Source organism: Cervus canadensis, chromosome 26 (genome assembly GCF_019320065.1).
Source record: "Cervus canadensis isolate Bull #8, Minnesota chromosome 26, ASM1932006v1, whole genome shotgun sequence".
Classification (NCBI taxonomy): Eukaryota; Metazoa; Chordata; class Mammalia; order Artiodactyla; family Cervidae; genus Cervus; species Cervus canadensis.
In genome coordinates this window covers 25,295,227-25,312,894 of record NC_057411.1, presented here as the reverse complement: position 1 = coordinate 25,312,894, position 17,668 = coordinate 25,295,227, and the positions used below count along the sequence as shown (strand labels likewise).

General features: G+C 34.3%; 1 protein-coding gene across 10 annotated transcripts in view; it reads left to right on the top strand.

Annotated features, from left to right (window-relative positions):
* ANKRD17 (ankyrin repeat domain 17) overlaps positions 1-17,668 on the top strand; it is a 161,609-nt gene that overhangs the window by 27,253 nt on the left and 116,688 nt on the right. The window contains exon 1 of one of the 10 annotated variants that reach the window (XM_043447809.1): positions 4,778-8,531. The exons of 8 other annotated variants lie outside the window; for them this stretch is intronic. In XM_043447809.1, the coding sequence (XP_043303744.1) occupies positions 8,478-8,531 (54 nt within the window). In that variant the 5' untranslated portion in view covers positions 4,778-8,477. Of the gene's footprint in view, positions 1-4,777; positions 8,532-17,668 lie in introns of those variants that run through there. One more of the 10 variants, XM_043447808.1, reaches the window with a different exon arrangement.

Here is a 17,668-nt window from a genome sequence, read left to right as displayed (position 1 = left end):
TTTTCTTTTTGAAATGTTGTACAGACAAATTTGGGAGGTGAACGTTCTCTAAAAACAATAAATATCATATCAATTTTGTATGAAAGTGAAAATGTTAATCACTAGACCCTATTGTGAAATACTAGGAAAGAATGAATTCATGGTGTGACCCATCATGGGTGGAGACAAGAAATTCAAGTGTCCAGCAGGCATAACTGTAATTGCAGATGTGAAAGGAGGGAAAGCTGCTTTGTTTTTTACTTTGCTTAGTATATTCCTTATATTTGGACAAGACTGTGCTTGTATTCAGTTCTGTTCTGGATGGAATCTACGTCTGGAAGAAATATTTGTTTAAATACAATAATACTTTTTGTACTGTTCTGAGTGGAGTTTTGAGTTTTATTAATTAGATTAAAAAAAATGGAAAGGAACTATTTATCAGAGAAGATGGAAAAAATCACTGAAGATTTTAATTGTAAACTTTATGAAGAATCAGGGTCAAGTTTTTCTAAATAATAGACTCTTGAAGGTACAGTTACTTTGTCATTCTATATCCACTGTGTAGTATAAAGCCTGTCACCTAGTAAGCACTCAGTAAATAATGTATAAATGAATGATAGTTATAATGATCTTTCCAAAAATGTTTGCTGGAGCCTTTTTATTGTGTTAGACTTGAGAAAAATTTTATTTAAGAAATACATACTTTTTGTCATGTTTAGAATATACTACTGCATGGTCTTTGCATGATTTTATGTATCAGAGTATAATTTTATATATTCTTATTTAATTCTTTGTTACCTAAGCCTTTTAGCTGTTTCTCACATATCTAAAAACCTGTCCAACTGTTAACATTTATTTTGGAGGTTCTGGTGAAGTTTTAGTCATCCTTATTTTAAAATATTGTCATCAAAATTAGAGCTGGGATATATGTGAGGAGACTGAGAGAGAAGCTGTTTAATGCTCTGTGTTAATAAAAAATCATCTTTTTCTTAGTTTGCATTCAATTCTTTTCCCAATAATGATGGAAGGATTACTTTAGAATTTTATGCTTTCAAAAGGAATAGTTTGAAGTAAATGTGGAAGGCAGACTAACACTATTTTATTAGTTTACTAAGAACGTACCCAAAGAATTATACAGAATTATTATATGCAGAATCCTTATAATACTATATTCTGGGAGAAACTTCACAACTTACTAAGTTAAAGAATCCATTAAACCTCGATGGGATTTGTGTTTAACAGAAGTAGAATTTTTAGAAAATTAGATAATTTGTCAGTTTTATTTTTTTATAATTTTATTTATTTTATTTTTGGCTGCTCTGGGTCTTTGTTGCAGGGCCCAGGCTCGTCGTTGCCGTGCCCGGGCTTTCTCTGGTTGTGGCACGTCGGGGTTACTCTCTAGCTGCAGTGCGCAGGCTTCTCATTGAGGTGACTTCTCTCGTTGCAGAGCATGGGCTCTAGAGCACAGGCTCAGTTGCTCTGAGGCGGGTAGGATCGTAGTTCCCAGACCAGGGATCAAACCTGTGTACCCTGCATTGGCAGGTGAATTCTTAACCACTGGGTGCCAAGGAAGTCCCAACATAAAGTTGTTTTTTTTTAACTGAAGGATAACTGCTTTACAATGTTGTGTTGGTTTTTTGCCATACATAAACATGAATCAGCCTTGGGTTTACATATATCCCCTCCTTCATGGACCTCCCTCCCCATCCCACCCCTCTAGGTGGTCACAGAGCAGCAAATTGAGCTTCCTTCATCATAGAGCAAATTCCCACTTGCTATCTATTTTACACATGGTAATGTATATGTTTCAATGCTATTCTCTGAATTTGTCCCCCTGTCTCCTTCCTGCTCTGTGTCAAAAGTCTCTCCTTTTTGTCTGCAACTCTATTGTTGCCCTACAAATAGGTTCATAGTACCATTTTTCTAAATTACACATATATGCATTAATGTACAATATTTCTTTTTCTTTTTCCAATTTCACTCTGTGTAACAGCCTCTAGGTGTATCCATTTCACTAGAACTGACTCAGATATGTCCATTTTCATGGCTGAGTAATATTCCATGGTACATATGCACCACAACTTCCTTATCCATTCATCAGTCAGTGGACATCTTGGTTGCTTCCATGTCCTGGGTATTGTAGATAGTGCTGCACTGAGCATTGGGGTACATGTGGCTTTTAGAATTGTGGCTTTCTCAGGGTATTTGCCAAATAGTGGGGTTGCTGGGTCATATGGTAGTTTTATTCTTGGTTCTTTTTCTTTAAGAAATCTCTGTACTGTTCTCCATAGTGGCTGTATCAATTTATATTCCCACCAACAGTACGGAGCTCCCTTTCCTTCAGATCCTCTCCAGCATTAATTGTTTGTAGATTTTTTGATGATGGCCATTCTGACCAATGTGAGGTGATACCTCATTGCAGTTTTGATTTGCATTTCTCTAATAATTAGAGTGATGCTGAGCATCTTTTCACGTGTTTATTAGCCATCTGTATGTCTTTTTTTGGAGAAATGTCTGTTTAGGTCTTCTGCCTATTTTTTGACTGGGTTGTTTGTTTTTCTGATGTTGATCTGCCTGAGCTGCTTGTATATTTTGTAGGTTAATCTTTTGTCAGTTGCTTCATTTGCAATTATTTTCTCCCATTCTGAGGATTGCCTTTTCATCCTGTTTATGGTTTCCTTTGCTGTGCAAAAGCTTTTAAGTTTAATAAGATCCCATTTATTTATTTTTTTTTTTTAGTTCCATTACTCTGGGATGTGGGTCATGGAGTATCTTGCTGTGATTTATGTCAAAGAGTTAAAGATCAGGGTTTTTTTTTAAGTTAGAGATTTATTGTTATTTTGTAATTAATAAATTGTCAAGTTGGCTATGACACTACCCCACACTGTATACCACCATTCGCTAGTACAAAAGTTTTTAAACCATACTGAGGCATAGGGCAGAGAGAGCAGAGACACATGAATATCATCCTTAACACTTCCTCTTAGTCATGCCTCTGTCTTAATCTTTGTACATGTTTTCTTCCAGGGGAGAGTGTCAGAACAGGGCATAAAATAGTGAGCAACCTGCCATTTACCGTTTTAATACCAAGCAACTTACAGAAGTAATGGAATTCAGCTTGTGTTTCCCTTGGTTTTACTAGTCTGAACTCATTTTAGATTACTTTAACATTTTAATTTCCCTTAACTGTACATGAGAGAATATGATGACTAAGAGAATACTGAACCAGAGTCAGCCAAATATACTACTGACCCCAAAGTTATGTTTTAATAGGTCCTAAAGGAATGTGGCTCAGATGGTAAAGAATCTGCCAGCAATGCAGGAGATCCCAATTTGATCTGTGGGTCAGAAAGATCCCCTGGAGAAGGGAATGGCTACCCACTCCAGTATTCTTGCATGGAGAATTCCATGGACAGAGGAGCCTGGTGGACTGCAATCCATGGGGTAGCAAAGAGTCAGACATGACTGATTGACTGACAGAAGAATGTACCACCCTAGTAGTTTGAGAGTTCAGCAATGACATAGTTTTACATCCATGTTTCCATCAAGAAATTTACTGTACAGTTATATTCAAGTATATGCAGAGTATGTATGCCCTTTTGTTGGGCATATTCATTGTAGTATTACAAAATGCTGGAGCAACACAAATGCCCATCGAAGGGAAACTGATTATAGTACAGGATTTTATTAGTGAAATTTGAATAACTATCAAAATCAGAGATATACTAATCTGAACCGATTATGGAATATTACATTTTAAAATGGAGATGTAGGAAAGTATGTACAATATCCTTCCATTTTTATAAAAAAAAACCTTGCACTAAGATATGCTTCATATATGTAGGTTATTTCTGGAAGAATACACAAGTTGTGCCTTTTAGGGGTTGGTGAGAGATAGGTTTACTTCTTCCTATATTGTCTTTTATACAGGAATGTTTTCTATGTTTGTGCATTGCTTTGTAGATAAAAACCATAGTTTAAAGAAAAGGAAAGTAATGTATGAAGGTAATGAAAAGAATATTACTATGGAGTATTAGATATATCAAAAAGCCCCAGTCATATTATAGCATGATTGGTGTAGGAGAAATATAAGGTAAATTTATAGAGATAGTTATATATAGTTATTTTAGTAATGTAAATAGGCTATCAGAAATTTGACCAGATTTTGTTAGCCTTTTAATTTAAATTCTGTTTGACTTTTTAATGTATGTATATCAGTTATGCTTGGTCCAGGCTATTTTATACTTCTGCTGAAATAGAGTAGAAAAAGAGAAAAATAGAGATGTAATGACTACATTTCATACATTTTAAGAGGTGAGATTGGTTCAGATTTTCTTTTTCTATTAGTTTGTTTTTATGTAGATGGGTGAAATAATCATATTTATGCTGCAACCAATTAAGTGTCTTTGTTTTGTTTAAAAATGTGAATTTTGGAAAAGTCTTGCCTTTTCCTAAATAGAAAAAAAAGAAAAGATTTGATTGGAGCAGAACTTTACAAGAAAGATTTGATTGGAAAAAAACACAATGGTTTATGTGGAGGAACAAAACCATAGAAAATAGGGTTGCTTGCTTGTCAACAAATTTCTGTGTGTGTGTGTGTGTATGTGTATGTGTGTGTTTGGTTTTCTTTTTCCTTGTTCAAAGAAATAAGTGCTGGGCCTAAATAAAACTGTAAGTTTCAGAAGATTCCTTTATTTAGTCTTGCTATTTATTGAGCTTCTTCTGTCATTTTCCTCTACTTTTTATGAGAAGCTTTTCTCTTCACTTTGGACATTTGGAACTTACTGTATTAAGTATTCTCCTTTATGATTTAAGTTACATTTGTTAGTTTGTGTTTGTTTGCATAACTGTTAGTAGGTTAGCTCTTATTTCTACTTTAATGCTTTTGCCCTAGGTGAAAATGAAAGATTTTAAAATCCATTTTAGGCAAATGGGGAAACAGGTTTTTTTGCCTTTAAATTGTGGTTGAACTAGAAGGAAGTTGGCTTACTGTTAGGATGTAGGATCTTATAGCACATGTATATGAATCTCCTTTCACACACCCTTTCCTCCAAAGTAACCTGTGCTGTGGCATAGGTCCTCATATTAACAAAAGAACAAGAAAATAAAATTAAGAAATCATTACTTTGCCGTATAACAAAGAATTACAGAAAGTCTTAAATGTAGATTGTGTTTAAATTCAGTATTTCTAATATCTTATTTCAATGGCCTAAAGATAATAACCACAGAACAAGTAATTCTTAGTGGTAGCAATAATTTAAAAGGGATTAGGAGAGCTTCCCTGATGGTCCAGTGGTTAAGAATTCACCTGCCAATGCAGAGGACACAAATTCAGTCCCTAGTCTGGGACGATTCTACCTGCCGTGGGTATGCCACAGCTCTAAACCCGCTTGCCCTAGAGCCCATGCTCTGCAACAAGAGAAGCCTGTGCACTGCAACAGAGAGTAGCCTCCGCTGACTACAACTAGAGAAAGCCCACACATAGCAACGAAGACCCACTGCAGCCAAAAATAAATAAGATAAAGGGATTAGGATGCATAACTGGGTATCAGATGATTCCTTTATTCATGCATTTGTTAATTTAATCAACAAATACTTAAATCCTTGCTCTCTGCCAGAGACTGCTGGCCCTGGGTATACATTGGCAAACAAAGCATTGTCTGCTTTCATCAAGCTTGTGATCTGTAAGGGAGAGACATGATACACGATATATAAACATCTATAATTCTGTAAGGAAGCTATAATGACGTCTTTATTAGTAAAAACTTAACAGTAAATGTCAGAAAAGCTTAAGAGCAGCACCGTATAATCCTAGAACAGAGGAGAGACAGTGAATGGTTTGATTGACTTGAACCATAGCGGCCTGATGATTTGTCAAAGTTAGAAAGCCTATTCTTATCTTACGGGAAATAAAGAGTGTTTGAACATGAGTTCCTTGAATTCAAATCTGTCATTACTTTGCTTCTGTTGGAAAAAGGTTTGAGAAAGAAACTTCGTTGTTGACTTAATCTAAGGATGAGGCAATTTATTTGAGGTAAGGAACGGACTGAACTGAAAGGAGAAATAGTGAGAGCCAGTTCTAGTTCTTCATAAGCTGTGTCTCTACACTGGACTTTATTTTGTTTTGAGAAGCTCCCAAACAGAAACGTAAGCACTATATATGATCTTGGGAAAATGTTTTTAATATCATTTGTTTTCCATTAATTTCACACATCCTTTGGAGTCAGACCATTCTGGGTTTGAATTCACCTCTGCTTTATAACTGTACTGTGTGCAACTTAATTTTCTTATCTGTAAAATGAGGATCATATCATCTGGAGGAAGTATAGTAGGTGGTTCAGAGGACAAACTCTGGAGCCAGTTACCTGGGTTCAAATCTTAGCTTGTTAACTTAATTGAGAGTAAGTTGGGAAAGTTGCTTAATTTCTCTGAACCTCATTTTCCAGAATGGAGATAATAATAGTTCCTGCCTTTCTTTTATTGAGATTTAATGAGTTAATATATACAAAGCGCTTATAATAGTTTATCACATATGGTAAGCACAAGGTAGTTATTAATGTTACTAGTTTCAATTATTATCACCTAGGGTATTATGAAGGTTAAATAACTTATTTAAAAAATAGTGATTTGTATATTGCCTGACACAGTAAAAATGTCTCCTAAATAATCAGAAACTGAGGAGCAGATACTGTATCTCATTGAGTCTTCATATATACCTGTTTAGAAGAAATTTGATTTGTCTTGTTGATTGTACCTAGGATAGTTTCTGATAAACAGTAGACAGTACATTTTTGGGTTTTGTTTGTTTGTTTTCAAGAATTGTTTATTTTATTTTTGGCTGTGTGGGCTTTTCTCTAGTTGCTGCCAGTGGGGGCCGCTCTCCAGTTGCCTGCACAGGCTTCTCGTTCCAGTGATTGCTCTTGCTGTGGAGTACCGGCTCTAGGGTGCACAGGCTTCAGTCGTTTTGGGTCCTGGGCTGTAACAGCACAGCCTCAGTAGTTGTGGTCCACAGGCTCAGTTGCTCTGTGGCATGTGGGACCCTCCTGGACGAGGGATGGATCGCATGTCTCCTGCGTTGAGAGGTGGACTTTTTACCACTGAGTCATCAGGGATGCCCAGCAATCCATTGTTGAGTTCATGTTGTCACATTCTACAAATAAGTAAACTAAGGCCCAAGAAAGTTGCAAGGTGTTTATACTGAAAAATAACATCACTTTGAGGAGACGTTACTGGAAAGGCCATTCATGTCATCACTTAGATTTGACCATATGTGTTAATAATAACTCCCTCTAATTTTTTCCTTTTTCCTTACCTTTAAAAAAGTTCACTTTCTTTAGTTAGGTTAGAAAAATTTAGACTAGAGGAACTGTTCACCTTAGAGTTACAATTAAAGTTGTTAACCTAATTGAGTAATGACTTCAAGTTCAGTTTGTATGGCACTCTTATTAAAAGTGCAGGGTTATTTTGTTAATACTACAGAATAGAGCATAAAACATTTTCCTTTCCTGTTGTGTTTTCTATATTCTAGATTACATAAGGAAGAAATTTGACAGAGTATTGGGTTGACCAAAAAGTTTTGAGTTTTTCTGTAAGATATTATGGAAAGCCCCAAGCAAACTTTATGGTCAACTCAATAATTTCATTAAACTGAGGCTGTATTACAGTGGTAAATATAATACAAAATTAGCTCTACCATATTTGCTATTTAATGATCCAGAAACAGTGTTTCTAAATTTCATGCATCTGAAATATTTTAATCTTTTGTAGTATTTATTATAAGGAAGGGAGAGGCCATTTCTTTGGTTAGTAAGTAAAGTTAAAGGCATTTCTAGAAATGCATATAACCTTGATGTGTTATGGCTTGCTTCAATGATTATGAATCTGTTGAATATTAATCTCATTTCTCTTAGATATTTCCAAGCAATTAGTTTATAGAATACCAGATTACCATTAAAAAGCTACAGTATTATTTTTAACACCTGCAAGTCAACTCCTATCTGTATTATATAATGCATATGCCTGATGTAACAAATTCCTAATTTGATATCACCTTGCCTCCCTCTTTGTGTATTTAATACAGCCATTAATCTCACTACAAGGCTTTACTAAGGATAAATTGCTACGTAACCCACTTCAACCTCTTTTGTTCAACCAGGAAGCCAGACGTGTTTCAGCTTTTTAAAAAATACATTATTATTTCTTTTTTGAAATTTTAGAATTTTAAAATTTGAAATGGTAAAATATAAGAGACTGTATCTGTTTTGTCTGTTGAAATTACTTGACTGAAGTTTGCTTTGGAATAGAGCTTCTGTATCTTTAAAAAATACACAGTGAGTCACCCCTGCTCTTGTGGTAGATGCCTGGCTAGTGAACAGCTAAGCTGCTTTAGGCATGTAATAGAACATTCCATTTCCTGTTCCCTTGCTGACACAGAGGAGCGCTCCTGCTGGCAATGATCTAATCACAGTGCAGTGGGAAACATGGCAGTTTGGTAAAACATGGTGGAGACAGCGGCCGAGATGGAAGCATATGTCCTAGAAGACATTCTTGAGGTAGGGCTAGGTTTGTAAGTGAAACGAGAGTTGAAATCTGAACAAAGAAATCTTATCTGCCGGAATTATTTTACAGATGAATAGATTAGAGGAGAGAGCAAAGAGAGGCAGAGCATAAAAGCAAGATACGGTCAGACCTTATTCCGTGTGAGAATGTGGCAGTCTAGTTCACACGATTACTAAATAAGTCTAGAATTAATCTGTTTAAACTTACTGTTTTGTAAATTGTAGATGTATGTTTGAAAGGGGAAATAAAGAAGGAGAGGGCTTTGGACTTAATAAAAAGCCTGGTGCTGGTGGTGACCTTTAGATTAACTCATTAGAAGGTGGGGTCTGCAAAGCAGCTTTGAGTAGGTTTAGTGTCATATGTCTTAGAATTTATTTACATATCTAAGCCCACAACTCTTGCTTGCAGTTAACTATTAAAAACAACTGCTTATTTTAGTTTCTAGGGCAAAATTAAGCATATATATCAATCTAATTGCCTAATTTAGCTGGTACATTCTGGTTCTAGCTTTTCATGTGACTTTGATTATTATAAAATAAATTATTCAGTTAACTGTAAAATTTAAGGCACCAGGGCTTGAGAGCTCACAAAAATCTGCATTTTGAGTCATGAAAATTTGAATTGTATTTTCTCTTTTTTCCTCCTTGTGTTAGTGTTACAGAACCTATTTGCATATCAATCAGTTCAAGGAAATACATGTCAAAGTGAAACTATAATTGGTTTTGGCCTCGGATGTAGTATACCATCAAATATTTTTATTTATGGATATAAATATTTAACTCATTTTCTTACTTTGGGGGCTGTAGGGTTTTTCCCTCCTCATTAAAAAAAACTGGCTAATTTTTATGATGATTTAATGATGATGAGTGATATTCCAAATACTTACACTGTTAAGATAATTTATTAAATATTTTACTATCCTCGGGAAGAGAATTTGTTCCGGGGAGAGGGCTTAGGAGAAGAAGCTGCAAAGGGCAGCCAGGCGGGGTTAACAGGAGGAAAAAGCCTATGCGCATTATAAAGTGCTGCATGATCAATGAGCGTTTTCTGGAGTCCCTCAGTGTGCTCGGGGCTGACATTGCAGCAAGTCTCATGGTGGTTCTGCAGGGTGAAAACTGATGCTATTGTGTTATCTGGCTCCTTGCAGACACCTGCCAACATACTCTTTCCCCCTCTCCTTAGAGCTTATTGTCTGAGTTGACTTCTCTGGTTAATTTCCATTCTTTTCCTCTTTTTTTTTTTTTTTTTTGATACTAGTAGTGAGTTTCCTTAGAAATGGTATGGTAAATTATCCACTTAGAAATAGTGATATATATTTTCATTGAGGAACTTCTGTAATTAGCAGTGGTCACATGACTATTAGTGGTTCAGATTAAACAAGTCTATTTATAAAGTTCTAGGAGGACATTTTTATTTGCTTTTTAAAACTTTTGCTTTGAATTTTAAAAGAAGTGTACCTTATAGATTTCAGTAAGTTCATCTGACATTTTCTTTGGTCACTTAAAATTTTAGCATATAATAGATTTTAGAAGTCTATTTTCTGGGAAAAACCTACTTGGGCATTGTTGTGCCTTAAGCATAAATTTTTCTAATACTACCTTAAAAATTGACTTTTCATTATTCCCACTAAAGCATTAAAAGTGTTTAATGTCATGGTAAGATTTTACGTTACCTAACTTGTTCCTAGTTACTAGTTAGTTGCAGAGGTTATTTACTCTCTGTAATTTTAATTGTTTGTCCTAATTTTTCTCTCTTAGTTTGATTCCTATATACCTGTCACATTAAACCATACTAAGTGAGTAGTTTTGCCTTTATTTCATTTTACTTTACTTAAATGAGTATTTGTCAATTACTGGCAGACTAGAAGTGAAAAATTTCCAACTAGTAATGAAATGGTCTTCTTTTCAAAAATTAAAAGTACTCATAATGGGAACATCCCTGATGATCCCGCGGCTGAGACGCCACACTCTTAATGTAGGGAGCCCCAGGTTCGATACCTGGTCAGGGAACTAGATTCCACGTGCACAACTAAGAGTTTGCATTTCATAACTAAAGATCCTGTATGCTGCAACTAAGACCTGATGCAGCCAAATAAGTATTTTTTAAAAAAAGTACTCTCGATGACCTAACGCTAATAGTAAAAGTTTAATAAACTTCCTAACTCTGAAGCTAAATGTACCATTTTCTAAAGTACCTCATACTGCATGTTTTATACAATGAGCTTCCTAGAAAAAAATTTTAATGAGTTAACTCATTGTGTAAATGTCTAATAATGAATAATGAAGTTCATCTATATACCACAGTAATAATTTTATTATAATATCTAATATTAAGCCATTTTAAGTTTATCACCATAATTTTTTTCCATAATTTTTATCAGTATGACTTATTTATTAAGCATCTGGAATTTTATGTAGATTTCTGGTTATTTACATTAAACACTGAATTCCTTCTTTTTTTCTGTCTTTGAATATAACTTGGTATTTTGAATCATACATTTTACAAGGTACCTTTATTTATTTAAGTCTTAATAAAGAGAAAACTTAAAATCAACATCGCTAGTGAATTAGTGCAGATTAATTCTTGTAAGGCCTTGGTTTACCTTTTAAATTGTGATTGTTTATTGTATGTACCTACATGGATTTAGTGTACATTTTTAGGTGATCATCAGTCTTGAGTAAAATACTGTAAGTTTCTAAAACTTATAGTACAACAGAAAAAGATTGATTTCAACTTATATCATTGCTTCTCAGCTCTCGATAGTAATGGATTCAATAGAATAATTTGATTATTTAAATTATCTAGATAATCTGGTCAGTGATTTTTTTTCTCCAAACCAAAGTAGTCAAAGTATTTCTTTTGCCCACCTTAACTACTACTCAGGAAAATAGCCGTATACAGATGATAGGGAGCCTACAGAAATAGCTCTTTCTTTCTTTTTGCTTATGTTATTTTTGCTGAGACATGTTTATAATTTTAGAACTTTGATGTTCTTCCTCTGAGTCGTATGTAGTAATGGATCTTAGTACTTAGAAAGATCAATAAGAAAAAAAAGTTCTCCAAACTTTTTTTTTTTAAATGGGGAGGGGAGTGTTTCCAAGTTTCTGTATCCAAGTGCTATGCATATAAACCTGAGATATTATGTAAGCTTTTTAAATATGAAAACAAAACATATGAGAGGTCAGATACTCGATTACTATATATTCTAGTTTTATTCTGTTTGAACCATGTTTAGTAGTTTTCTATAAGAATTGCTTTAGAAATGAAAAATTTTTATAAGTATTTCTTTTATTTTTATTTATTTATTTATTTATTTTTATTTCTTTTAATTTTAATCAAGTTCAAAATACTTTCTTCAGGGTAGAGCATTTGATACATTTTTGCCTTTAAAAGTACCAGTGTTTTAAAAATAAAAATATTTACATTGTTAAGAACAGTAACTTGCCCAGTCTTGTTCCTTTGTCAGCTAGATCCAGAGTGTGTAGCTTCATCTGTATTTTATTTTACACGTTGTAATATGTAAGCTAAAAGCCCTACATCTCTATGGTTGTTCCTTAGATATTCAGTGGGTTGAGGATTTGGCTGAACTTTTTAGGGTGTAACTAAATTAAGGATTTGACTAAACATATTAAGTAGGTTTATTATGGAACTATTTCTTGCATTTGTATTTATCTTGAGATTGGAGGGTTTTTAATAATCTTGAAAGAATCACAGGGACATTGTTGTTTCTTTCTGATTTGTCACCATGATGGGCTAGTGGTAAATAGTGCATTTTCATCTAAACAGGGGAAGTCCACTTGCTCTTTATTTAAAAATTATTTATAGTAGTGATACAAAAGCTCTGCAGAGTGAACTCTTCTGATAGTGTCCTGCTATATTTCTTTTTATTCTGTGAAATATATTGGCTTATGTAATGCATATCCTTCATGTGTTATATCAGTAAGTCTTCCATGAATTCCTAAATTCTGTATCTATATAGTTAGTATAATACTGGTGCCATTTTTCACTAGGAAGATTTGGAGTTACTCGTGTGTGTGTGTGTGCGTGTGTGCGTGTGTGTGCGTGTGTGCGTGTGTGTGTGACTCTGCGACCCCATAGACTATAGCCCGTCAGACCTCTGTTCATGGAATTTTCCAGGCAAGAATACTGGAGTGGGTTCCCTTTTCCTACTCCAGGGGAATCTCCCTGACCCAGGAATAGAACCTGCGGTATCTTGAAAGAAAGAAAGTGAAGTCACTCAGTTGTGTCTGACTCTTCGCGACCCCATGGACTGTAACCTACCAGCCTCCTCTGTCCATGGGATTTTCCAGGCAAGAATACTGGAGTGGGTTGCCATCGCCTTCTTCATCATTTCATGAGGCACCTGGTATTCTAATCATTAGCAAAAAACAGCCAGAGAGAGTGTCAGCTGTATACAAGAAAACAGTGCCCCAATGGACCCAGGCAAAACAGGAAAGCTGCCACTTGTCTCTTTGTCTGGTCTTTGCCGGGATGATTGATATTGGCAGGCAGACTCTTTATCACTGTGCCACTGGGAAGCCCTTGGGAGTTACTCTTGGGACATAAATATAATTTGATCTAGAGACGGAAAAGTTTAGCTAAATATGTAAGTTATTTGAATTAATAAATGTAACATTTTCCATCCATTAAGAGGTTTTGGAGACATTAGACATGTTGGCTCTATTGCATCTTATAATTTCATTCCAGAATTTATTGAGCATCTTCAGTATGCTAGGCAGTTGGAATTCAATGAGATTAGTCCTGCTAGCTTTGCTTCATCAAAGTAAAAATTCAGTAGACAAAATGTCTGTCATTGGTATTTAAACATTCTTGAATTCAGGATGTGTATAGATATATGTTTGAATGCTTGTATTTTACTTCATTTGTTTTTCTGGATAGTTTTAGCATTCTGATTTTTTAGTAAGCAAATATTTTTCTTTAAGCGCTTTTAGGTTTTTTTGTGTGTGTGCGCTTATCTAATTGTTATGTGTATTTATGAATGTCAGGCTGTCTAGAAAGTCCCTTAAATCTCATTGTCATCTATTTATTTGTAAAGATTTTGCTGTTCCCAGTTATATCAGTATGTTGTTATACATATGTTCATATAACACGCTCACATATGCTTGCTTCCATATACTCTATGTACAAACATTGACATCTCTGCTATATTATGCTTTATGAATACTCTTATTTGAAAATTGAGTCTGTCTTGAATGGAGGGGCAGAAGTTGCAACATTTGCTTTCACACACCAGCTTTGAGAGAATGCGTATGTGAGTAGTAGTAGATGACTAAAAGATACTTAACGTTAATTAGTAATCCCTGTAAAGAAGACTAATATTTTAGTGGGGTATGAATGTTTCAAATAGCTTGCAAAAGATAATGTAACTACAGATATGTAAATTAATGTTACACTCACCTGAAAGTAATGTCAGGATTGTCCAAATGCTACTAGCCCCACATGAATTCAACATAGTCTGGTGGTTAAGGTGGAACATATTGTGAAACATGCATTAGGAAAGGTCTGCATCATGTGTTACCTGCATATACATGTAGCAGCATTAGCACTTTCTGTTTTTGAATTATTTGGGGCCCTGTTCTGATGCTTGACTGAATAACTCTGATGTTGACGTGACTTGATCACTACAGACTTGCTGAATATCAAAGTCTTGCTTAATCACTGGTTTGGTTCTAGTACATAGCTTCCAGATTTGCCAAAACAAAGGTCTTTCAGGAGGTGTTTACAAATGTATTGAGGTAACTTTTGGTTTTGGTTTAATGAGTGGCTAGATTGTTGGCCATTAATATTGGTCTTGGATGGAACCATGCTTCTAACTAATTGGCTATATTTGGACAGATAGATATATGTTGCATGTAGAATACCCACATAATTTTACAGTGGCAATGGAAATTGACCACATTAGTTAATAATTTATTGAAAATTTCAGTTATTATACAGGATTGTGCTATTACAGTTAACATAATTTTATAAAAAATAACTTTTCTGAAAGAAAAACAACTGAGAAGAATGGCATTACTTTAGATTTTTACGAATACCTTTGAAGTCTGGCTTAATAGAAGATATGTCTGCTTTTATATTTAGTCAGTTGTAATACATTATTTTGGAGGAAGTCTAAGAAAAAATATCTTAACATTTAGAATATTTTCATAGCCCTTTTGATGATTGTGAATATTCTTCTTTGATACCAGTCCTAAAACTGTGATGGTTTCCTGGAGGTTAGTCATAGTGTAGAATCTGAAACATTATCAGTCAATTTTTTGAACTTTGTTCAATTAAAACCCACTTGTTTTTTGTGTATCTTGAGTAGATCATTTAGTGCATGATTTTGTGGCATCATACTCTGGTCAGTTGGAAAATACTGATTTACTGAGTTCCAAATATTGCTGCCTTTTATTCCACAATATAAAAAAAAAACATTTACTAATACATCACTCTTCTCCTTATAAAAGTAAAGAACTGGAAAGCTGTAGCATTCGGTGACAGATATAAATTTTCCAAAATTATAATTTATACTTGAAAGTTTGAATTTATCATTGATGAGAAAGTAAGTTGTTTTTGTTTGAAATGATATCAGTGTTCCATGAAAAAAAGGTATTGGTTTAGATCACATTTACACAGGTGTTTTTCTTGAGACAACTGCAGTATCTAGGTATGCAGCAGAAATGTTTTCCATTTTGTTACACTGAATATTAAAAGGTAATATACTCAAGGAGGAAAATTTTAAAAATCAGTACTTTTTATTACTTCATAATGGAAATTCACCATTAATTTTTTTCACTTAATTATGAGTGCATGGCAGGCAAGATATGGCCATGATTTGTGTTAAGGGAATAGCAGTTTTACTCACCACTATTTTTGTATCATCAGTGTAAATGTCAACACAGTGAAACATGCAAATAACATTTTAGTACCATATTATAAAAATAGTTTTGACTTCACAGACCCTCTGAAAGAGTTTTGAGGATACCCATGGATCCCGCAGATCATACTTGAGTAACCGCTAGTTTAGTATATTGCTCAAGTTTGTAGTCAGTAATGGCATAAAACTAAGATTTAGATTTAAGTCTATTTGAATAAAATGTTTTATTTTTCCATATTATCAAATTTTAAAATTAATTACATAGTCCCAACTTCTCTAACCTCTTTTGTCACTCTAGGTTTCTCTATCCATCAACTACAATATAGCAGATACAAAATAAAAGGAGGGAAAAATTCTGTGGAAAAAATTTTAAATATTGTTTTGCAATTCATCTTTCAGAATTTATAAAAAAGGAGTTCGAAGATTCCTTGTGAAATAGTGAGTGAAGGAAGCTAGATATACGTAGAAGTGGTTTTGCTTGCAGAATAACATTATGTAATACTTTTAATTTTGATAAAGATGAATAAAGATTAAAAACTTAAAGCAGTTATTAATTTCATCAAATGTCTTGTTTCAGTTCAGAATGATTAGGAAAGGAGTTTATAAATTATAGCTATTTGAATTACTCATATTTTAGCAAGTGGAAACAAATAGATGAAGTATGTGTCAAATTCAAATATTTTTCTCTTTGAAGATCTTAGGCTTCTTTTCATTTATTTATTTAAATCTATCATATGTTTATCATACGTTTATCATATATTTAGACGCGTTGGGTCTCAGTCATGGCACACGGGCTCTTTTCATTTATTTGTTTAAATCTATCACGTTTATCATACATTTAGACGTGTTGGGTCTCAGTCACGGCACACGGGCTCTTCTCACTGTGGCGCACAGGCTGTGACGTGTTTGGGCTCACTGGTTCTGGAGCTCAGTCTTGTGCACAGGCTCAGTTGCCCTGCAGCATGTGGGATCTCATCTTGGTTTCCTGACCAGGAACTGAACCCACGTGCCCTGATCTTAGTCATCCACAGACTAAGCCATCTCACCTTCCTTTGCAAAAGCAAATTAAGTAGTTTAAAATATAGTTTAAAAAATAGTTTACCCACCTTTCCTCTTGTATTTGTATGTACTATGTTTTTGCCACAAATTAATTTTGAAATTGGCCCTGAAATCATGTGATCTCATAGGAAAAGAGGATCTGTAACATCTGCACATCGCTTGTCTTTATGCTTCTTAAATGCTGCTTACAGCTCTTCTCCCCACCTCCCAAATTCCAAGTGACTGTTGGAAGATTCCCCTGGAGAAGGGCATGGCAGTCCACTCCAGTATTCTTGCCTTGAGAATCCCATGGACAGAGGAGCCTGGTGGGGTTGCAAAGAGTTGGACACGACTGAAGCGACTTAGCATGCACGCATTCATTGAGACGAGAAGCAATGTCAAGCCAGTGTTAACACTGCTTGTTGGTGATTTCTATAGTCTGAATTCCTTCTTTTGTCTCAAGCCTTTTATCATTTAGCCTCCTTTTCTGACTTTTGATACTTGCTGTCCATTTTGTTTTGATTTCTTACTCCTGCTACAGATTATCTAGATTCTGCTCCTCTTCCTGATGTGTGGATATTATAAACAGCCTAACTCCTTGTTTGTTGACCTTCTTATTTTTCTAACTAGTGTTTATCCTTAACTGGTTCTAACCTTGAATTTGTCCTGTTGTCATTTCTTCAGTCTTTGTCACATTCTACACTTGTAATTTGTGCCCTGTCATCATAAAAAGATCAACATATATTTGTATGAACTATTTAAGCAAGTTTGAGAAATAGTTTCTAAATTCTTATGTTCCATAAGGAAGTACTGGATAAGATTTTCAAAAAATTTGTGCTGGTGTTGAAGTGTTCACAAATATTAAATTTTCCTTTTTATTATTTTGTCACATTTGTACAATATTATCTTCTCAAAATATCTTTCTCAGTTTATTTTTCCTATTTTTTTTTAGTTTTATTTATGAAATAAAATAAATGGAGATAGTAGTGGATAGAAAGTTGCTTTCTTCTAAAAAAATGTATTTATTTAAGAAACCAAAATATTAAGATTAGGCCCTATATATGCCATATGAAAAAAGTCTTCTCAGGTAGATCATTTTGTAAATATTTTATGAATTACAAAGAATATATCTTTTATAAAGTATGATAGGTGAGAATGCTAAATTACATCAACGTTGACTTTTAAGTATTTCTGTATTTAACAGGCTTCCTT